The following is a 24983-nucleotide window of genomic DNA, read 5'->3' on the forward strand; positions in this document are numbered from 1 at the left end:
TACTGCCATAGTAGGGAAAATAAACACTATGAGAGTTAATGCGGTGTGAGATATGTTTGGTTACCGACATTCTTCCAAATATCTTCCTTTGTTTTCATCAGAACAAAGAATTTCACACAGGTTATGTAAATGATGACAGAATTTTGGGTGAACTATCGATTTAATGTCATTAACAAATGTTACCAACTGGAACCTTATATAAAGTGCTACCAAAAACACACTTTGGCCTTTGAACAATTGTAGGCATTCATGGAAACAAGGATAAACAGCAGAAGCATTGTGGTTTCTGATTGAATGCTCCAATGCCCAGCAATGCCAGTGACATTTCATGGAGCTGAAGGTACAGTAATAGGCACATCTCTGCCAATTTCATTTCCTCAACCTCCAACATGCCAGCAACTCCTCTGTAGCTGGCTGGTGATATGCATCTAAATAATGATGTGTAGAAGAAGTCATACGCAAACAAGAGAGCAAATTAGAATTTCAGCAAAAGTCTGCGTTACCCACAATTCCATTTGTCACTGTAAAGCCACACAGAGAAATAGTGAGGAAAATTGACTTTAAACATCATTGACGTGTAGGAATGTAGGATGTAGGAAACGCCAGATAATAACAAAACAACTTGGCATTGTTTATTTTGCAGCAATCTGATATCCGGCCAGTTTGACGATAATGAGGGTATAATGATGTTCATAAAGTGATTATAATGCAGGGATTGATATGAGCTCTAATAGCTTGCCCTGCAATCAGTATTGATTGAATGTATGAACCATTTGTTATCTTAATGAACACATTGTATGTTTGTGTCTCTTCCTGGATTAAATTGAAGGCCTCTGTGAGACACAGTATTTGCCTGAGAGATTTAATCATAGATACACTGATGCATCAACATTCAGATACTTTATAGAAGTAATGCGAGTCATATTCCGAAAGCCAGTGAATCATATTTTCAAGTGTAGGTGAAATAGTACATGTTTTTACAATACAGGGTTTGTATCAGAGGGGGAAAATAAAGAATTATGAATAAAGAGTGATTAGAAAAATGGGCAATTATATTATTTTACACATGACTATTAAAATTTTTTACATGACTATTATCATATAAAGTTAACTGGTACAGTGCAATATAGCACGATCAGTTAAAACGTAAATGGGTGTTTCTGCAATTACGGGCACTGTGGCTTCTGGATGTTATATATAATATGAATTCTTAATATACATGAGTTAAACAATAATATAATTTTTTTAATGTAGATATAAAAATACTAAGCTGTATGGTTTGGACTGACACAAATAAGATGATATTTACCTTTAATTTTGGGGATCTTGTGAGTGTGGTAGTGAGGTAATTTATGTTTCTATTTTCATTTACTTGGAAAAATCATAACAATGATTAGTAAATAATAAAAAAATGCAAGATGCTGTAAATTCATATGTATGTTAAACAATTCCTTTTGAAATAAGGTCAAATTGTAATTCAATTAAATTATTTTAAAAATGGTGTTTGAACCTTAAAATGCTTCATCGTTTTATATTAAATCACATCAATCATTAGTTATATTTTTGTCAAGGTGTGTTAGGACGCTGTGACTTTATTTATAAAGCGTTGACTGCCGGGACTTAAAAGAGCCCGTAATACATTGAAATACATACCCAAATACATTGATCAGTGTCGTAGCAAGTCAGGTCCGGGCCCATATGCAAGAACATTTTACTGGGCCCCATCGATCTCGGAGTGAATAGATGGATTTGAATTTGCATTCATATGTAGCGTCAGAACTACTTGTCATGCATTTTACTCACTACGCCACTGAAACTTCTTGCAGACTGAATGTCAATAAATTACTTTGCAAAGTAACTCATGCGCTCTGTGTGTTGCATTTGTCTAAAGTGTATCAAACTCACCTTGAATAAGGAATAAGAAAATTCCATGACATCTTTAACACTGAACATTTTTTTCTGTGCTCAGATTTAGGTTTGAAAACATGCAATAGTAGATGTGAAATGTTTGTTTCGACCATTTAAGCACTTTCCACATTAAAATGCTTCATATACCAGGTGGGTTTTTTTGTGGACTGCATTAGAAGTGATGAATTATGCTCTGGGCTGAAATGGCCATATTAAAAAATGGCAGAATGGCTGATTAAAACCCAGGCTATCTAATGCATCACTGATTACATAAACGTAATCCTTGCAATCAGATTGAACCTTTTCCTTGGTAATGAAAACATTAACTGACCAAGGTGGTAACGTCAAATCACCTGCCACCAAAAAAAAAAAACAATGCTTTCATGTGCATGTATGATAATGTAGAATATAATATATAAGGGTTTATTACCAAAAAGATATAACTCAAATTACTATAAACATACTGCTTACTTACGCAATAAAACATGATCACATAATAAAAAACATGATAAGATAAAATAAAAAACGAGTTATATATTTTTGGAAACAAACTGTTCATAGCCTATATAATGCATTATAACAGTTTTTCTGATATATTTTATAATGCCTTATAAAACACATTTTAATTAGTTATTGCATTTTGATAATAACTGTAGACAGAGTAAAAAGTTTGGCTAATTGTATATTAATGTATAATAACTCCATGTGTTATAATAATGAATAGGGAAGCATTTTAAAATGATTGCAAAGGAAATTTTGACATTGAGGTCTGAGACCACTAGAGTTAGTGTCTCTATTTTGCATTCTTTTCCTAATTTTTTAAAATATTTATTTATAGTGCAATTATACTTTTGTTATAACATTTGGCAAAATGACATTTGCTGTGTTCCCCTTTTGCTTTAACCTAGCAGTGACACCACAAGCAAAAACAAGACCCCAACATGATTTGAAAATATAAGAAAAGGTTATGTTTGTAAGAAAAGGTCATATTGTCCATTGAAGCTAAGAAATTAGCATGGCCAATGTCAATGTGTTTTCCTTTGATCGGGGACCCACAATAGTGAAGAATATTAAAGTTCTTGGCCACCATTGACTACCATAGTAGGAAAAATTACTTTATATGTTTGTGTTCTGTTGAATACAAAAGAAGATATTTTGAAGAATGTAGGAAAGCAAACTGTTCTTGGGCATTTTTGAGTACCATTGTCGCACGCATGCTCCTTCTCTCATTCTCCCTGGTTGATGTGTGGGTGTGAGCTCTTTTATCTCGTTTGGGCGGGTTGACGCATGGGCATGCTTTTCCAGGAGAATTGTCCAATAGGGGACTAAGAAAAGTTTTTGGGAAACAGATTTTCTTGTTCGAAAACACTTTCCGAAACCTATTTGCTGGGGGAGTGTATCGAGCACAGAAATACCACGTCATACGTCCAACTTGTTTTTTGACAAGTTAACCATGTCAAGCATGAGAAGCCAGCACGTTTAACATTATAAAGAAGTCAGAATGCATGAAACACTGTGGTTTCCAACCTTTAAAGGATAAACATTTTTTATTTATTGAAGGTCTTTCAGGATATGCCTAAAATAAATACATTGTATCTATGCAACAATAAATACTCCCCACACACAAAATGGTATCCTCATTAGTATCCTCTTGTTAGTTGCTCTTATTGACAAATATAAACAGGCTTTTCGAAAATCACATCATTCACAACATTTGTACCCTTATCGAAAAAGTAAGTGTAGCACCACTGAACAATGTCTAACACATCAGCACATGGTCAGATCTTCCCATAATCTATCATCTCTGTACCTCTGCATGTTAACTCTAGTCTTAGGACGGATTCCTCAGTCCTTCAAACAAGATCCAAAGTTTTCAAAACCACACATCCACACTCATACAGTACACACACTCGCAGACAGACACTCGTCTCTTTGGTCTCTGGTGTGTAAGGCAACACTTAGATGTTCCAACGAAGTCCGATGTGAGTTGCGAGCAGGTAGCACATTCCTATCGTGCAGGTCATCAGCATCATGGGGAAGCCCAACCTGTGAAACACATCAAGAATTCTTTACATAAACTGAACCTCATTTTGTGCATCTCGCTCTGGTAAACAGGAAGATTGCAAAATGTTGCTTCTGGAGATAGATCCCAATGTGATGTGATAGGGTTTGCATTTTGCTCTTGCCAAGACCGGAATACAAATATTCTTGTGTCCCACACCAAAGATCATCCCTCGACATCTATCTAACAGCTGAATCGAGCGGTTTCACGTTCTCCCCCCTCTGTGGCGCATTTGTTTGTGTGTGCAGGGTTCGATTCGGAACAGCGGGGGTCCCAGCAGTTTCCTGCGGTGGAGTGCGGCTGGCACATTACCAGCATCATCGAAACGGTATTAAGGGGTGAATCTTTAAACATTACGACAAAGCTGAGGACAACAGCATTAGAGTATGATCTATAGGCATTAAAGGCAGAGTCAAAGGATGGAGATGCGATAGAAAGATGATACGCGTCCCCCCCCCCCCCCCCCCCATTTAGCGTAAGCTGCTTTCCTCAAAGCTGCAAATATCAGAGACATGTGGACAGTCTTTTATGCACTCGATTGTAAAGACATCCATCTGGAGAGAAGAATTACTATTGTAATTACTAGCGGACACTGGCATAATCTCTACATTCTATCAGCATCCAGCAGTGCCCTTATGACATAAAGTTCAATGTGATGCAGCTCATCCACCCGAGAGGATTATACTACACATTTCCATCCATTCAACTATGCACACTGTGAAAAATTCAACTTTAAAATGAAATTTTTAGGTTAAATCGCATTGTCTTTACAAGTCACTTGAATTTAAAGGATTAAGGAGGATCTATTAACATAAATGCAATATAATATACATAACTATGTCTTCTGATGTGTATAAGGACCATACATAATGAAGGGTTATGTTTTTATTACCTCAGAAGGAAATACTTCTATCTACATACACCACAGGTCTCCTTGCATGGAATTCGTCATGCTGTTTCAAAAGTAGCCCTAACAGACAAACTGCTTGACAAAGCGTGTTTCATAAATATGTTAAACATGTTTATCTTTCGGCAAAAAAGAGAAAACGTGACGGCATATTTGTCCTGTGTCAGCCACCGTATTGCTTCAAAAGGTAGTGGAGAAGTGACGTGAAAGTTATTCATAATATAAATACGTTTTTTTAAAGTCATTTTAATATTATCGAATTATTATTATTATATATTATTAATGACTCATAAAGCCAGTTTGATTAAAGTTAAAAATGTAAGTCGTCTTTTGTTTGCTGCCCGTAATGTTTATCAGTTTGTGAGTGACCTTGGCTTTGCAAGTGTTATGTTAGCTTGTATAAAAAGCAGTAATTGATTTCAGTAATTCTATTCAGTGGCAAAAATGATGCAGAAATAACAAATTATACCTTTATATACCAATATGTTTCTTGTTTGTTTCCCCCACTATCTGCTCTCCATTTCACCGAACTTCAATATCCACAAGCAATTTTAATAATTTCCGTTCTGTTTATATCGCTGATATTTCATGAAAGAATCTGGTCCTGTCCCCTGAATAAAATGTCCAGTAGTAAGAGATTCTGGAATGAATAAAATGAGGAAGCTTTTGAACGGATGGCGTACTTGTGAGGATGAAAGCTCTGGATACCCATTTAGGTCAAGCACATACCTACAGCAGCAATTGAGTGCATGGGTAAATTTGGGGCATAGAGAGATCAACAAGCTCAGACCAGCAGAAAGAAAGAAGCAGGCAGATGGAGGGAAAACTAATGATGGTGTGAATAATCGAGTGGACGAGAAAATAAACAGGCCACATTTCCCCATGCTCCAAATCATGATAATCATAACCTACATACGTTATTTTGTTTAACAAACCAACCCTTTACAATAAGGTTATATTTGTTAACATAAGCAAATGCATTAACTAACATGAACTAACAATGAGCAATAAGCATTTATTCATCTTTGTAACGTAATGTTATACTTCACTGAACATGTTTAATTCTTTCATCATTTACTATACCTCCTGTGATTTAAAACCTGTATGACTTTCTGTCCTCTGCAGAACACAAAAGAAATGGGTAACCGAACAGCACCTGCACTCATTCACCTCTACTGTAGGGATACAAAACTAATGTTTGTTAAAGCTGAGGTGTGTAATTGTTTTTTAGGCTTAAAATACATATCCCGTCCCAGTTTAGCAAGTTATTTATAGGTTGCTTGTCTTCCAAAAAATAAATGCTATCTTCAAGAATCTCTCACTCGAAGACTGCTGATTTCCATATGATGGTCTTTGTCTCTAATAGAATAAGAACACCCCAAAATCAAAATGAATATTTTACCTTCAAAAATGGACCACCAATAATGGTTCACGCTTGTGGCGATGCAAACATATGACTTAAATATAACTAGCAAATATAAATGTTTTCACATAATGAAAGTGAATATGTTCAATTCAATTCCAGGTCACACTTCAGTATAGGGGGCAATTATCGCTATTAACAAACCATCAATTAAAACTTTTTCTTCAATAAACCTTAAAAATTAGTTAGTAAGGTAGTAGTTAGGTTTAGGTATTGGGTAGGATTAGGGCTGTAGAGTATGGTCATGCAGAATATGTGCTTTCTAAGTACTAATAAACAGCCAATATGTCAATAAAAGGCATGTTAATAACAACTAGTTAATAGTGAGAATTGCCCCCTATACTGAAGTGTCACCCATTTCCATTCCCTCCCATTCCATATGTGAGAAATTGGGCTTTATGGATAAACTGAACAGATCCAACTAAAAAGAAACAGTTAGTTCACAAATCAGACATTGTTTATTAACTCTCGTGAACAGACAAAAACGTCTTTGTGTTTAATGTTAAAAGAAAAGTTGGGTTATTAACAACAACAGCATGAGTACTTTTTGAATGAACGGTTTCTTTCAGACCAAGTAAAGCAATGACTCTCTCAAAGTCACACAAATGTTTATATCAAGGTCAGCGCCTGAATCCGATTACGCCTGATATTTCAGACCTCATTATAAATGCCATACCCATCATTCTGTCCTCTTCAATAGGGACACACCAGATGGTTTGTCATTGGACAGACACCATTATCTTACATGCCAGTGTTAGGGGGCACATGGTGGATTGTGAAGGCCAAAGTGGTTTGGCATGATACTGAAATCCAAGCTCTGCGTTGTTTGTACAATAGGACATGATTACCCATGGTTAAACAGACATGCGCACACACGCTTCGCTCATCTGTGTAAGCACAGAAATGTAAGTATATACACACCAACAGAGCAAAGAGACTCTTTTGGAGTGGAAAACAGGATGAAGGTTTCTGAATATGAAAAAGAAAAGAAAGTGGCATGGGCGTTTGTTTTAAAGAGTGGCACGGAGTATGAGGAAGGGGGTTCAGAGACTCATGAATATTATTTAGATTCATTGTTTTGATAAATAGTCCGTGTCATTTTCAATCTAAACTAAAGATGAACTGTAGATTTCCCATCAATGTCAATGTTTTTTCATTTCCAAGAACAAAAGTAAAACATAAACAATAACATTGAGATTAGAACGTTCGAATAGCATTTACATATTTTACTAACGTTTCTTACACAGCCGGCCCTGCCTATAAGCGAACTAAGAGGCTTACTTAACTCCATCCCAATATATATATTAGCATTGCTACTTTAAAGAACTACAGTATTACAGAAATGAAGCAAACAACTGCAGCAGGTTTTAACAGTTACTGGAGACTGTAGCTCTATTACATAAAATGAAACACATAAATTAAAAACACATATACAGTATTTTAGTTTAATGATCCCAAATATTACAGCGATTGCTGTTAGGGGAGGATAAGTACCCTTTCTCGAAATTACTTTGCTTTAACCATCATTATATTTTATAGGGCCAATATAAAAGCATTCTTTAAATCATTCTAACTTTATATCTACAAAAGTTTGTATTCTTTTTTATTATTAATTTTATTACTTTTTTAACTGAACTATTACAGTTGGTACAAATAGTTACACGTGTTTCTCTGAACTTTCACTCTCTATCATTTGTCTATGGCACAGATCTTCTCTTGTCATAATCTAAATCTGTACACCCAGGTGTGCCACTTAAACACCCTCCCTTAATTACAGAATCCTGACAGCATCCATCATTCTCCCAATGTGACTCTACAGAAAGAGCTATAAATAGCACCAATCTAGGTCCTACCTATCTGCAATAATGGGATCCTAATCACTTGCCAGGGCTGTGCTCCCCTTAAACCGCACACATGTTTTCACATGAGACTTGGAGATTGACAGCCTTTAGAAGCGAAGCACGTTAACCGTCCAGCCTCTGAAACATCAGCGTGAATTTTGCAAAGCCTTTTTTATTTGCTCCTAAATGAACGTTGAAGAGAAAATTCATTAGCATGTATTCTGATCTCTAACAAGCCTCTGCGGCCGTGACTAAGAGACTTATTACAGCCTCGTAATAGCGAAAAACGTTGATCATAAAAGGTCTCAATGGGCGGCAATCATGACTAAGTCTAAAAGCGATTGCACGAAGGTTAAGGAAAGTGGTTACAGCACGACATGCTTTGAAAAAAAGAATTCAAACGGCTCACTTCTCAACAATTACAGGCCAATAGCTCAATTATTTTTGGTTAAGTTAAGCTTTAGAAATTGGGCATGAAGAAGTTGAATGACTTTGAAACATTTCTCAAAGATTGAACTGAGATTATCAATGACATATCATTTATACAGCACGGTCTTAAAGGCGCAGTTTTATAAATTAGCACATATATCTCTGTCCAAACAAGACGGAGTCCACCACACTGCGAAAATATGTTGTTGGCTGCAACAATGCGTCTTCTCATGTTGACGCAGGGAAGAGATCATGCAGGCATTAGGAAGACTGTAGAAAGAGCCATGTCTTATTTATTTTCATAAAATAAAAGGTCTGTGGATTTTAAGTATTAAAAAAAGTATAAAAGTCAGGCGGTGCTAGGACCTGCATTCATATTTTAAAGACTTTCCAGCAGAGAAGAGTTCGGACCCGCGGTAGTTAGGCTTTTAGCGGGGATACTCAAAGTTATCAATGGAGATACTTTCCAGAAGATCGTCTAAAAATGACCCCAGAGGAGGATGCTTTGATTCTGATCAGTAAGTAACATAGATTTTTCTGTTTGTTAGAACCAATATATGATGTTGTTGTTGATATATTAGCTCTGTGACGGAGCAGTTTTGAGCGTCATTGTTTATCTGGAACCGCTTTAATATTGCACACATCCAGATACTGGCGAGAGAGCGAGAGTGCGTTTTACAGGAGAGAGGGAGAGGAAACGCGCGCTGTAGATTTTTTTGCCCGTTTATAAATATATAAATATACACATTTAGTTTGGTGATAATCTGACATGCATGCAGGCTATTATTATATATATATTTTTTACATTTAATTATAAGAAGAACTTTAATTCTGAAAAACATTTTCTTGTGGTAAACATATTTTTGTGGTAATGAATATTTTCAATTCATGCTAATTAATAGACACAGGCTAGGTGAATAAATACACTTCAATCAGCATGCTTGCTAAAACAAACTATAACCTAGTATATACAATACTGGTCAAAAGTTTGGATACATTACATTTTTAAGTGATCATCATTCAAGCCTGCATTTTGTTGTTAAAAAATAGAAATAGAAATAGCAAATACATTTTTATATACGATCACCCATTATAAAAAATATGAACCTGCACAAAATTGATACAATCAGCATCATGTGTCACTAAAGACTGGTGTAATGGGTATGGAAAATCCACCTTTGCATCACAGAAATACATTATATATTTAATTTAATTATTAAATCAGAAAACTATGATGTTTTACAATATAACTGGTTTGTTCTGTATTTCTGATCAAATAAAAGCAGGCTTGATGAATAAGAGACTTCTTTCAAAATCATTTGGAACAGTAATGTGTCCAAACTACTAAAGCCTACTGTACTTCTGTATGATGACAGCAAACTGGCTGGAAGAAAGTAGGAGAAAGAGCATCAGATTTTTGTGTTAGCTAGCATCATAAATTTGCTAGTTAAACTTTAATACCATAAATAAAATAGTTTTCCTCCTACACCCCATCAAGAACCCTGCGTTCAGCAAACAAGCACTAAATCCCTTTCCCGCTCATTCTCCTATACAACTCCTTCCTGGTGGAACATTCTTCCTAACTCGGTCCAGTCAACCACATCTCTCACAACCTTCCAAAAACTTGTTAAACCCATCTCTTCTGTGAATACTTGACAGACAAATGAAAAAAAGTAACCCTCTCTCTTTCTCTCAACACGTAGTGGTCTTGCATTATCGGGTTGTTTTAACCAAGATTAATCTGCAAGATTTTTATTCCACTACATTTAAATTCCCTGTTATAGGGTAACCTGCCATTTTTTTTATTCAATGTTTATTCCCATTAATTCCCATATATTTCAGTTAATTCCTGTTAATTCCATGGAAAGTTTCCAGCCTTGAAAATTCCTGGAATTTTGCAACCCTAGTTTTGCTTAGGCATACTTCCAAAAATCTATGGAGTTCAGAACACCTTTTATTTCATAAAGTATGGGACATCACAATTGTAAGACATTTGACCTCAAATGCAATATATATATTCATTTATATTTACATACTGGTTCACATACAGTATTTATTCATAAAAAATGAATTGATAGTTTGTACTCAAGGCTCGCTATTGGATCTGCATTAAGCTAAAATAACATTTATGCTATGCAAGTATACGTTTTATTCTTTTGACACAAGCACCAATATCCAAATATGTTCTCTCCAATAGGCCTATCCCAGTCTGCCCTCAGCCTAGACCCCGGAATGTCGTCCATCAACAAAACTTCATAGAGAAACCTTTTTATTCTTACAAAACTCATTCAATATTGTTTTAAAGCAGAAGGTGGCAGCGAAAATCAACCACTCCATTATTTCCTCTTTAGCTGTTCGATTATTTACTACTACTATACCTAAAGGGATCTCTGTGCTGCTTCATGCAGAAGGGACTCATTGTTCTTGATTTACCATACAGGGTAAGTCATTGATTCAGTGCCAAATGGAGATTACACACCTGCAGTCTCCCAGCAGTTTTGGAATTGTCTACAAAACGGAGGTATCGAGACACAGCAGTTGTAAATGGCAACTATAATTACATCACATGACGTGGGAGAGTTGCAAAAGCGGGGGCTTCTGCTATTGGAAACAACGGAACGAGGACTTTTCCGCGTAAATCAGCCGTTGTTGTCTCGAGTGTTTAAGTTACATCGAATGTTTATCTTCCCCAAAGCACAAGTCGATGGCGTTTATGGATTCTTTGCTGGAAGTGTTTTGCTATAGAGTCCATTTAATTAATTAATTCATGTATATGTACCAATAGCGAACCGCGAAGTTTGAGCCTTGGCCCCTTAGCGCACACACAACCCAACCCACACACTAATCCTTATTTTACCGTACTGTGCTTTCCTATAGAAGTGTGCATACATTATTATACCATCACACTTACCACATGATACATTTACAATGCTACTCCAGAATTGAAACGCAACAAGCCGAACAGCACAACAAGGCAGTTATCACCAAAACACGCAATACAAATAGGCAGTTATGCATTTTAAATGACGTTTTCCACATTTATTCGTATTTTTTTTAAGTTTGGCGGTTGGCAAACCTTGGTTGCTTCTTCCGCTTTACGAGTTTGTTCGTGAACAACCCCCCAGATTGTGCAAAGTTGGCAAAAAACTAAGCGCGCGAGTTAAGAAAGATGACATGATTGGTCATGTCTCTCATGATCCAGGGAATCTCACATGGATGGAGTCCGCATTGATCCAGGAAGTCAAATGTACATCTTTAATAGGGAAAATTACTTTTATTGAAAATAATATTTTTAAGTTTAGGCTAGATAGTTCAGGTCATCACAGAGGGCCCTGAGGGTTCCTGAGGGCTACATCTAATCCACACCTGCATGCGAATGCAAATGTATAGTGTCATCCATATGTGTGTGATCACTAATGAATAGGTTTCTGTTTTATCATTTGTTGTATGTTTTTTCTGTATAATTGATATTATCAGCTTAATTTGAATGAATTTTTTTTATTTGCGCCTGCCTGCCGTGAGTCTACTTTTAAAATATCGAACTTGCGCGTGCAAAAGGAGTGAAATGAGAATCGTACCTAAGATTTCTGTTTGACATCCTGCAAACACTAAAACGTTATGTGTTTTCCAGCAGTGATTTATAGGTAAATACCAGCTTTTTAAAGGTCCAGTGCATACGGTGGCTCACACATAACAAATATGTATTTTTGCTTCTTTGCCGAAGCAGATAGCGTATTTATGAAACACGCTCTTAAGAGCAATTTGTCCGATTATGTATATTATATTGAATTTCTATCAATAGGCAGAAAAATTACACATTGGACCTGCGGCCTAAGATTGAACCTATCTTGTCTCAAATACATGCGTTACACGCACACGGCCATTTTGACTGTCATTAAAATAGACTTCCAGTTCATTAAAAAAACGATTTATAAAAAAAGACATGATCACAAGAGCCCCAAACCCTCAGGATACACAAACTGATGCCGATTTTCTGTGAGACCATATTGAGCCATTATTGTCAATGGGTCATCTAAACTTTATTTCCCTCCACTGATCTATACAAATGTCCACACTGGCACAATTGCTCGAAATAATAATTAAAGTCTTTGGTATAAAATAATCTGCTGTTAAGCAATCAGAGAGAAGTCAAGTGTCGAACTACATATTAGACATTCACATTTCTCACTCTCTCACCTAAGAACTGTCCAGCATGTAATAGAATTGTTTAGATAAAATATGAATAGGCTTGTTATCCTTCATATTAATCCAAAATGTTTCCTTAAGGTCCTGCGGTGGTCACACTTGTGTTTGTAAAGGTGTCAGTAGACTTACTGACATCCTATCAATAATGGGACTCTGTAAAACATGGATTTACAAGCTCTGCATCATTAAAGTTTTACAGCTAGTCTGAATTTGTCTCCATGTGTCACCTCATTAATTCTGCAGATCACTCAGAGGGCTTGGCCAGGGAACAAAAGTAACACGAGAAGATGGATGGTGGAAAAAGAAAACAACAAGCCCACGACATAGGCAACCTGCCCCGGTGTGGTAAACATGCTGCGTTTAAGAGCAAGTCCCAAAAGCTGTGGTCACTCTGACTGCCCTCCTCTCACCCAAGGCAGCTGGAGATGACGATTCTAAGATAAAGTATATATGGGGGTCAGAGGGGCCGGGCTGAGAAGCCAAGTGAGCCATCATGAGCCAATTCCACCACTTTTGGGATAGGCAAAGGTGAGCAGAAAAGGGCAAGTGATTGACATGGAAGTAAAATGATGTGTGCTTTAATAAAGCAAGGACTCATCGGAAGACAGCTGGAAGAGTCCTCTTTCGCTTACTATTGGGTGAAGTGCAATTTTGTGAGCAGGTGGACCGTTTTGATCAAATGAGCTTTTCGATTTCAATGTCAGAGAACAAGACTGAATGCAGTTTGGAAACAATTACAGTAGCAATAAACTGGCCAATAAAGGACTATTCACACTATGACGACAACAATAATGATAACTATGACTATTTTTGCATTTCCATGTGTTTGGATTTTTTATCAGCTGGAAAGTAATAATTTTTCCACTATATCTGTATTGTACAAGTTGTAGTGTGGAATGTTCTTAAATTTGGAAAAGAATTTATAGCCATCATCAATAACGTGAATACCCCTTATTTTCACAATTGTGAATAAGACCCAAACAATGGATGAATCTAGAAATGTATGCCTTTGAATTGTATTTGTTATTCCATGTGACTAGCTGCCATACGTCGCCTTTCAATTATAAAATTCCATCTGCATTCTGAGTGTTTTTCCTGAGCTGCAAAGTTTTTGCATTCCATTTTACTTTTTGTAAAGTACTTTTTTGTACACAACTTAAAGAAGAAAAAATCCCAATGTAATTTAGTGTGACAGAATAAGAATATGTCAATAACTCAATTTTGACAAACATTTGTGACGATATGCGTATTTCGTCAACAAAAAACAGAATGTTTGAATTAGCACGCTGATTGGGTTTTATTCATGAATGCATATCTATCAATAAATAAGCTCTTTTTAACCAATTGGAGTCACTTGGATAACCAAAAAAATGTTACATTCTAAATAACAACCTTAGTGAAGCTCAATGGTTTCCCATCACTAGTTTCCAACTGAGGTGCCAAAGAAAGCCTCCATATCTCCATCCCCATAGCAACCCACCAATCAGCCAATTACAGCCTGTGCTGAGATCTTACCCATTTATCACAGAGTTCTAACTATAACAGGGCATACAAATGAGGCCGGAAAATAAAAAAGTGGTTACTATGAAGTGCAAATTTTTCTAAGGACTGCAGAGCCATTTATAGACTTCTGGGACACCACCTAAAGTGTTACAGAATATGTTCAGCAGTAAAAAGCAGCACACAAAGATTCTACGTATCAGGCAGTAGAGAGGTTAATGGTGAATGAGCTATTACTCAAACATCTGCTGCCACCCTGTTTGTTTTCCCAGCGCTGGCAAAAAAACTAATATCCCACAGGCAATTGCCTCCTCCCTCTGCCACCGGTCCATCCCCACTTGGCTCAGCCGTGAGGAGGCCAGCTGCTCTACCTGTCTGTGGACAGTTGCACATCCCTGGATATAGGACGGAGGGATTCCAAGAATCCAAGCCAAAGAATGAACGTATTGAACAAGTCTGTGGCTTGGCAGAGGTTACAGAGATGGAGGAAACTGGCTGGCAGCCATCCAGCAAAATGTGAACAGAGAGGCAGAACCCAGAGTTCTTCCTAGACTACACTGTAAAACATCCTTAAAAAATAATAATAATAAACTGGATAAACAGAAATATGCGCAAATATTTTTTTCTGTAACATTAAAGGATACAAGGATATGTATTAAATCGTTTTCCCCATTTTTCTTGTAAAGGTGTTGTCTTGTTCTGTAATTTGACCGTTTTTCAATAAATACAAATTTTACGGTGTTCCCCTGTAAAATTATACTTTCCCCCTGTTTTTCTTGTAAATTTGTGGTTTTTGACCGTAAAAATACATTCAAAATCAGTACATTTAGTAAAATTACCGTTTTTTTACAGTGCAGGATGGATTGGACTCGCTCACAAGATAAGCTTGAATTGATCAGCCTTATCTCCCTGTCTGATTTGCAGTTTAGACCGAGCCCCACTCCTTCCTTGCACTGTGCCAAGGGACCCAGGGCTCCGTATAATGCCATCGATTTCTCCCTTTACAGGGCTCAAATATGCCACGGTCACTTAGACAGACAAGCTAAGGAACCACAAATCTACAGATAGTGAGGTGATTGCTTTTCAATGAAGATGGATTGTCAGGCCACAAAGAAGACTTGTGACTCAGTTGGAAAGTCACAAGGAAGTCTTTTTCATGAAATCAGAATTTACCGTATATGATGTTTATATATGAAGTTAGCATGCATACAATAAAGGAGATAGAAAGGGTTATTTCCAGTGACGCCATGTAATAATTATTTTTGGTTTCCTAAAATCTTTAGTCAATCTTTGCTTACTTTTTTAAATCCAGTAGAAACTTTTCCACTACAAAGAACATTTTGTGTTCTTTAAAGAACCATAAAGCCTGACAAAGAACATTTTATGAACCTTCAAAAATATCCCAAAAAGCCCCAAAAGTTCAGTGATAAGTGGCTTCACTTCTGGCTCTGTGCATGTCTAAACTAATTTTTGGGATTTCATATATCGTGTTTGAAAGACCCTATTGTCTCCCACCGAGATCATTTTGCAGTCCAATCAGATGTGCATTCAAGATCCTCTTTTTCACTATTGACCACCAACTTCCCACCAGCCGGGAGAACGCCAGCTATCTGTACGCATCTGTATTTGCATGGAAACCACTTCCTTCGAGCAGGTGGTGACAAGCAGGGAGAGCCGAATCAAAAGAGACGGTGAATGTCTCCGCGAGACTCTCGTCGAGAGGTAATCAGCGAGCGGCCCTTTTCCACATTCAGATGTATTTGTTGATACGCCAGAGAGTGCTTGAAATCAAGCTGCTTTAAGAGTCTCTAAAACCTGAACTGTCACTTCTCAAAAGAGGCACATTTGGGGATATTTTTAGAACACGATACACATATTTGATTTACATGGATTTAGCGCAAACATTTAAAGATAATACATTGAGATAGTGAATTCTATGTTTAACAGCCTATAAAGTGTTGTGGCAAAACCAAAGAAACAAACTTTTGTTGTATCTTTTTTTGTACGTGTGTATACATGTATGTATATAGACAAAAAAGCACAACCACAAACTCTTCAGTTGCCTAGTCAACACTTGCTCCAAAACCCTGATATAACTTCGCTGGTAGCAATCGTAAGCTTTAAAATGAAGAAATAAGTTTTGAGAAGTATAAGTTTGTGCCCAACACAATTACCTGAAGAATTCCATGAAAGAAAATCCATAGCCGTGTTGTTCGGCAATCCCCGCGCACACCACATTAGCAGATGCTCCAATCAGAGTCCCATTTCCTTTGGGAACACAAAAGGATGCAAAGAAAATGAATAACTAAATACACTTTTATATTATTAAATGAAAACATGTTTGCTCAGTGAATTATTTCACACCTGTATGTAGTTTACTTTGTACTTTCTACATACTTTGCGGGATATTGTAAACGTTAAATAGCACTGCATGTCCTCCACAAACACATCACTGAACAAACACAGATCTTTATAAATGAATATTGATTTGGTGCCTGTGTGCACAACGGATTTTGTTATGCTGATTGCAATTCTAAGTCTTCCGCTGTGCAATCACTCCTTTTAGAATATTAGAAATGACCTTCAGTGCTAAATTGCAGAGGTGATTTAAGGGTTTCTTTTGTAGCACCTGCTTTGGTAATGCATGGCATGGTAAGGGATTTCTGTCCCAACTCCAATTAAAGGCGTGATAGCTTCCTGATGAAGAACAGAGGTCACCACTTCATCAACAGTAACAGTCTAAAAATTTACTCTAGAGCATCTAGGCGTGTTGTTCCATTTATTGAAGACGTTTCCCTGTGTACCCATGTGGCCTCACCAGCTGTAAATCAGTGACTCTCACCTTATAAACTGCATTTCAATTGTATTTTTGTTGGTTTGGATGCATTTCAGTTCTTTCTATTCTGTAAAGCCATATATTTACTTCATAAATGATGAGGTTAAAAGGATAGCTCAACCAAAAATGATAAGTCTGTCACCATTTACTCATCGTCTTGTCATTTCAAACCTGTGTGACTTTCTTTCTTTTGCAGAACACAAAAGAAGATATTTTTACAGTATGTTGGTAACCAAACAACAATGTTAGCTATTGACTTAGCATTGGTTTTGTGTCCGTACAATAGAAGGGTTTCGGTTACCAAGATTTTCAAAAATCTTCTATTGTGTCCTGCATAAGTAAGTAAGTCATACAGGTTTGAAATGACAAGAGATTGAGTAAATGATGACAGATTTCTCATTTTTTGGGTGAACCATTCCATTAAGTAATGGGCAATGTCCAAAAAACACCAACAATAATCTCTCTTTTAGTTTGAATTTGAACATTTTAATAAGGAATGTATTTTTCATTTGATTTTTCAAAGTATTCCCATTGACAGTTAACAAATAATAATGGTCATAAATTTGTCATTTCCAATAAGACCTTTATCTCAGTCATCTGATATGAAAAGCTTATATTTGTAGGTGTCACCATCACAATAAAACCAGAAGCCGCCTTAGCATTTCAAAAATTGATACTAGATCTAATAATCTCTTGTGATTAAGCCACAGGACTGCAACATCTTTCACTGTGTCTTTAGAGCCAAACAGAAAATGGAGCATTTACACGTGGCCTTGTAAGCACACAGCATTTCTAAATGTACAGGAGAGGGATCTATTCAGCTATGCCTTTCTTTAACAGAGGAACAAGGCATTACAGTGTGTGACACATGGTTAAAAGGTGCAGAATGGAGATATTTATTCATCTTAATTTATTAAAGTAAATTTATTATATAAAGTGATACTCAGCTGCTATTGTAAACAAGAACACAGTGCTTAGTCCATTCTTTTAACACAATTATGCATTTTGCAGACACTTTAATGCAAAGTGCCTTCAATCTATACATCTTTTTCCTGACATTGAACCAATGACCTTCGCATTGCTAACACAACGCTCTACAAATAAACTACAGGAACGCTTGATGTGTGCCACTGTGTCGTGTCAGAACTTTTAACCTGACGTGCCTTCAAAGAAAGCGTGTTCACTCTGCATTCATGTGTCACACATTAAAGACCAATCTAGCGTATTTGTAGAGTGTCAGAAAACCATTGAAAATGAGTTGCATAGAAAAAGTAATGCATTCTGTATGAACTTTTTATGGCACATGGTAAGCCAAGATTGTTCGTTTTTAAACACATAGACTCTAAATTTAGTGATATAAAATCTAAATAGAAATGTTGAAAATGTAACCTACCTCCAAGACAAGCTCCCATAGCTAATGCAAAAATGAGCGGTTTAATGGGCAGGTTGACGTCTGCATCTTGACTGAGGTTTATAAGCACTGGAATCTGTCAAAAAAGATTGCAGACTGTTCATTTAACTATCATTTGCATTCAATGTGTTTTCTTCAAGAAAGTTTGCCATTTTGCACAATTTTAAAATGTATATTGCCGCATCCACACGGTAAGGTGTCAGTAAAAAGATGACTGACATATCAACACTGTAAATATAAGTTACCGAGTGCACTTTACATGTCTGATCAAAGTAAAATGAGCAATGGCGATTGTAATTCACCATATGTCAAGATTCAAACACTGTGAAAGCCAGGGTCATGAAAAGTGTTACGTTCAATTATTCTGACAGCCGTCCAACCTATTAGCAGATTGAGTCATATTCCTTTACAGCAGGGACACGAAAATCAATATCGGGTTACATTACATTTTCTTTTGCATTCATTCTTTATTTTTTACAGACACATTACTTGAATAAACAGCAAATCAAATGATACGCTCCAAACATCATTGCTTAAAACCCAGGCAAGAAACCTGGGAGGAAAGAGACACATCCCCCAGTACCTAGCATGAACATATAATGACAAGAGGCTGAAAATGCCTCCCTGTGGCTACAACAACAAACACACATGCATAAGTTTACTAGCATTAGGTTCTCACCAGCGTGGCATAAAGAAAGCATATTTGCAGAAAATGCCTTCTGCTTTGGAGAATTCGATGTGCAGCCACTTGGACACTACAGGCTGGTCTCCCAGCTAACAGCGGATTGAGCGTCAATCGACTTGAATAAATTACACAGCACAACTGTGATTATATTTTCTACTACATTTGCCATCCGGTTCGTTCAGCTGTGGTATTGCCATCGTGGATGGGAGGGCACCAAGAGCCAAAGCAATCGTACACTTGTGCTGACAAGAAAATAGCAGTTTTTAGCAGTTTCCAATGGAGCGCAAATAGAATATTTTAATCTGGAGTATCTTGACGTGATGTTGCATAGAAACAACCTTAAAGGTATCGTGCATGGCCTCAGTAATCATATATTAGTCGGTTTATTAGGGCTGCTTGATCATTAACAGGTGTAAACCAATTATTATGTTGTCTGCACATAAACAGCGATTCTTTTACAAAAATGATAAAGATAAAGAATGTATCCTTTTTTACTGTATATACCAGATAGAAGGGTGCAGTGCTTGTCCCACAGATGCAAATCCACTGTACATATCACTGTGGAGGTGTGAACAATGAAAAATGTTAAATCTAAAGTACTTGGTACTGCAATTTATTCCAAGCTTATTGCAATTTAGTTTCCTGTCAAGTAACCGCACAAATAGCCCGGGAGACAAAATATCTAATATTAAATATCTAAAAAAATGGCATGAAGTTAGACAGACATGACCCTGCCTGTGAATATATGATCAGAGATAATTCTAGTCCAGGGACAGGATAGATTGTTTCTAGACACTGTATTGATCTTCATATCAGATGCTCAATGCTCCATGTGGACACAAGTGATTGTGTCATGTTTGAAAAGGCACACCTGAACACTGAACACGCCATGCATGGTAAATCAGAGCCTAAAGGACGGATAGAACACATAATGGCCAATTTAAAAATTGTTTTATCCATGGCACATTTTTTATCAATACTTCAAATAATTGAATGGATGACTAGCCATATGTGGGGAAAAACAGTTAGAAACATTTCTGAGATGATGTCAAACACAGCATTAGCATTATACAAAAAAGTTAAAGGGATAGTTCATCCCAAATTGATGATTCTGTCATGAACTACTCTCTCTCTCTCTCTCTCTCTAGTTGTTCCAATCCTATATCAATTCCTTTGTTTGGTTGAACACAGAGAAAACTATTTGGATGAATGCTTGTAACCAAACAGTTCTTGGACCCCATTGACTTCCATAGGAAATTTCAATGGTAGTCAAAAGTGCCCCGGAACTGTTTGCTTTCCTACATTCTTCAAAATATATTTTTTGTATTGAACAGAACCAAAAAAATATAAACCAACTTTTCCTACTATGGTAGTCGGTGGGGTCCAAGATCGGTTTGGTTACAAGCATTCTTCCAAATATCTTTCTCTGTGTTCATCAGAACAACAAAATGTATACAGATTTGGACTCAAAGGCGAGTAAATGATAACAGAATTAAAATTTTTGGGTGAACTTTCCCTTTAATAAAGGAACACGCAAAGAATACAAGACAATATTTTTTCTATTAAAGGATGATACAGCAGAGATACTGAAGTGCATGTCCGAGTGTCGTTTTAAGTCCATATTCTGAGAGGGCATGCTGGGGAACTACTGAGAGGGTTTTCTTTATTTCTGAGACGTTGAGTATATTTAATTGTTTATCTGTCCTTGACAAGAAAAGAGAATGATACAGAAAAACTATTTTAAAAATGAGACGGAGGACTACAGGACATAAATTCATAGTATGGATGGATGAACATTTAGACATCAAGTTTTTATGCTTCCTCACGATTTAATGGTCACCATTTACATCATCTACTGTAAAAGTGTATTTCCCTCAACATTTATTAACGTATTACTATCATATAAGTTGTGCATAGAATTATAATATTTAAGTGTATTCTTACCAAAACCAAAATCCAAAAGTCAATTTGCCATTCAGGTAACACAACTGCAAAGTACTCTATGTAGTTTAGCACAGGGCGAGAGAGGAAAGAGGGCAAAACAGAGCAAGAGATATGAGTGGAACATTTCTGGAGAAAGCGGAAATGAAAAGGCTTTTGAAATGCTAAGTGATTTCTGGGGTGAAGTTGTCTCTTCATCTGCCCTGCATTCTTCCCTTCTGCTCATTTGGCAGTGAGTGATCGGCAGCACGGCTCTGTCTGTTTGGTGCCATGTTCATCATATCAGCTTGCAGCACGTGTCCCTTCACGATCCACATGATTCACACGCCGCTCTGATAAAGGAATCATGACTTGCCTGTGTTCTTCGTGCACTTGAGGTGACTATAGAGGATTACATGTTCTATTCTGACCTATTATTAACAGAATGTGGGTGGATGACATGGCGTGTGACAGCAGTGTCCTGCAGCGTATTGCATACTCAACAAATAAAAGTACAAAATGCCTTTTTGTAATTTAATTTATTTATCTGTAATTTCTTACTTACATACTGTAAAACTCATTTAATTCTAACACCATATTTAGATATTAACCGGTAGACCCAGGTCCAAAATCTCATTTTTTACATCTATGCCAATGTCCAATGTGTATAAAAATGTTTTGTCGTGTTCACCAGCTGCATTCATATCAGAATAATACCAGAATAGTAAAGTTGTGTGACAAACTTTTCCTAAAGTTGCGTGATGGAAAATAAAGTCATCTAAATATTTTTGTCAAAGGATTTAATTGATTTCAGTCGTATGTCTGTGTAACTAAGGAGTGAGTGTGTGCACCACTCACCATAGCTGCAGTAAAGGGTATGTTGTCTATGAGAGAAGAGGCCAGTGCTGAGACCCACATGACCAAAATGATGGCGATGGCCAACCGCTCATCCTCTGGCACAGCCTGTTGTAGAAGGTAACAATAAAATATGTCACAACCAAACACTGCTTCCGTACTGAACGGACACATAGCCCTCTTCGATCTCTCTGTCAGGATTACAAAGGCCTGTGGATGCCAACACAGAGACTTCAGAGACAATGTGTTCAAGACAGTCACACTGAATTCATTATTTCACGGTCCGCTGCTTTCACACACAAAAAACACGCGCTTCCCCACAACATGCCTGTTTTTCAGTAAATACACTGTAGTTTATTATAAGTGTGTACAAAAGATGTTTATCAAAACGTTGTCATTTTCTAGTGTTTTGTAGTTCTTGCTTTAGTTATTCATCTATCTGGTCAGATTTTGGGGTTCTAGGTACCGGTGACGGCGGTTCGATTGAATGCATCAGAGCTCCGCAGCAACACCTGTCATGAGCAATTACTGTGATTGTAAAATGCCCACACACCAAACGCAAGCTGACGGGTCTATCAAAGTGTGATCGCCAGCCAGGCGGAGTTGGACACATACAGGCCTGTGGAAATCTCTACAACTCATATAGCTTCACTTTAATCTAGAATAACAACAATTTCAGCCGGTTACGCTGTTTATTGATGTGCACTTGGCTGGTTTACAGTGTACTTTACTTTTTGTGTTTTGAAATGCTTTCAGAATTACTGTATCATCCATTTATGATCAAATAAAAGATATAGTAGCACATAAAACACAAACGAAAACACTATTTGAACTGGATTAGTTTTCTACATGATGTCTGAGTAAAAATCACTTATACTGGATGTCGTAGTGATCTCAAAAGATCTAAGACTTTTTCTATGTACACAAAAGGAATATTTCTCTCAAATATTGTTCACAAATCTGTCTAGATCTGTGTTAGTGAGCACTTCTCCTTTGCCGAGGTAATCCATCCAACACAGGTGTTGCATATCAAGATGCTTATTAGACAGAGAATTCATTGAGATTACTTAAGTCATTCAGATCTTTTCTCATTGCATGAATCATCTTTTTTCTTTGGATAAGAAGCCAGCAGTATGAACCAACAACTGCCCTTTTACCCAGAAAGTTGGCAAAAAGGATCTTTAAATCTATAATTCAGTTGGCAGCAGGCAGAGAAACAAGAAGTGCAGTCTAGTTTTAGTTACCAAATTTCAATTTTAAAGAGAAAAATCATAGAGAAAAAAGTACAATCACAGACATTCTAGACAAAGAGCCCTGAATGAACTACAGAACCATAGGTTATCTGCTGTGCTATTTTAGCAATTTTTTGTGAGAAAAACATTTTGGTTCTGACCACATAACCTATCCTGAGGGAAAACTAGTCCCATCCGATTAGAGCTAAAGACTGTTCAGAATGTTTCTGGAGGAAATACTCACCTTTATCAACACTGCTGTCTGCTCGCCAATGTAGTCGATAAGCTGCAGCTGGGCTAGGGCCTTAAAAACACCAAACACAAAATTAAGCCACAGAAACAAAAAGTAAGTATTTTCCCGACAGGTCCAATTTTCCAACTTTAAGACATCGAAAGTGGAATATCTAAATTTAGCACTTGCTTTGCACATTGGTATGTGTTTATGTTTGTGAATGTTGACTATGCAGAGGACAAACAGTTTATCTTGGACCAGCATTAAACTCCCCACTGAGCTCATGGTTTTGGGTTCCCTGTGTGAATACCGCCCTCCTAACAAAACAAAGAATTAAACAAACACAAACAGCCAACCCAGCGGTTCTAGCTGACTTGCTTACTTTCCCATTACTTAAACTCCAAATCTCCCTCTCTCTCTCTCTCTCCCTCTCTCTCTCTCTCTCTTTATTTGTTTGAGTTTTATGCGATAAATGAACACAAACACAATAATACAAATATAAAGTATTTTATATTTTATGATAATGCACATTTTTGCATTTCTAGGCGTTAGATATTTGCTCTTTTATTCCAGATATTGGCTTTTCATGTTTTTAAAATAACATTATAGTATTTTCTGTTATCCATAACATTTTCCAACAGCACTAGTAGGGGTTGGATATAATTTCACGTGAAAAACTAGCAATTTAGTGAGAAACCCTCCAGGGGTTTCTTCGATTTTTATCTTATCAAAATGTTTCAAACTAAATATGTTTCCTGGGAATATATTTTAATTGCTAATCGTTTTATATGTTTCCCTGTGTCCTCAATTTTACTTTTATTCCTGTTAGTCTCTTTAATATCCTTTAAGTAATAAAAGCCAGTTCCCTAATAACATAATAACATCTTCCCTCCAGGAGCTGGGGGGACATTTGTTTGGCTGTTTGGTGAGAAAAAAGCGGTACAAATAAGAATTCTGTGATGTTCTGTGATTTACAGTATCAGAAAAATCAATGTGATATTATGAACATTTCGAAAGATGCTTGAAAAGTACCTAAATTAATATCTTTGTCAGTCCTGGAATAATAATCATATCCAATAAAATTCCATTTCCCCAAATCCCTAAATATAACCTACCCTTTAAACTAAAGAGAAATAATAGGTTGTTAAAGAGACAGTGAGGCCAAAAATAGAAATGGTCATCATTTACTCAACCTCAAGTTGTTCCAAATCTGTATAAATGTCTTTGTTTGGTTGAAAATAAAAAAAAGATATTTGGGCGAATGCTTGTAACCAAATAGTTCTTGACCACCATTGACTACCATAGTAGGAAGAATTACAATGGTATCAAAATATCCCCAGAAATGTTTCCTTTCTAAATTCTTCAAAAAAATTTTCTTTTGTCTTCAACAGAACAAATACATTTATAAAGCAATTTTTCCTACCATGGTAGTCAATTGTGGCCAAGAACTGTTTGGTTACAAGCATTCTTCCAAACATCTTTCTCTGTGTTCATCAGAACAAAGACATTTATACAAATGTATACAAATTATACAAA

At 36.6% G+C, this 24983-nt stretch overlaps 1 protein-coding gene across 1 annotated transcript in view; it reads right to left on the bottom strand.

The window, feature by feature from the left end:
* Positions 1-3425: 3425 nt before the first annotated feature.
* oca2 (oculocutaneous albinism II) overlaps positions 3426-24983 on the bottom strand; it is a 72080-nt gene continuing 50522 nt past the window's right edge. Inside the window, exons 20-24 of the mRNA XM_079461344.1 lie at positions 23460-23519; positions 21987-22091; positions 18506-18599; positions 16451-16544; positions 3426-3954 (exon numbers count right to left, since the gene is read on the bottom strand). Of these exons, the coding sequence (XP_079317470.1) occupies positions 3867-3954; positions 16451-16544; positions 18506-18599; positions 21987-22091; positions 23460-23519 (441 nt within the window). The 3' untranslated portion in view covers positions 3426-3866. The remainder of the gene's footprint in view (positions 3955-16450; positions 16545-18505; positions 18600-21986; positions 22092-23459; positions 23520-24983) is intronic.

The sequence above is a fragment of the Barbatula barbatula genome (assembly GCF_947034865.1).
Source record: "Barbatula barbatula genome assembly, chromosome: 7".
Classification (NCBI taxonomy): Eukaryota; Metazoa; Chordata; class Actinopteri; order Cypriniformes; family Nemacheilidae; genus Barbatula; species Barbatula barbatula.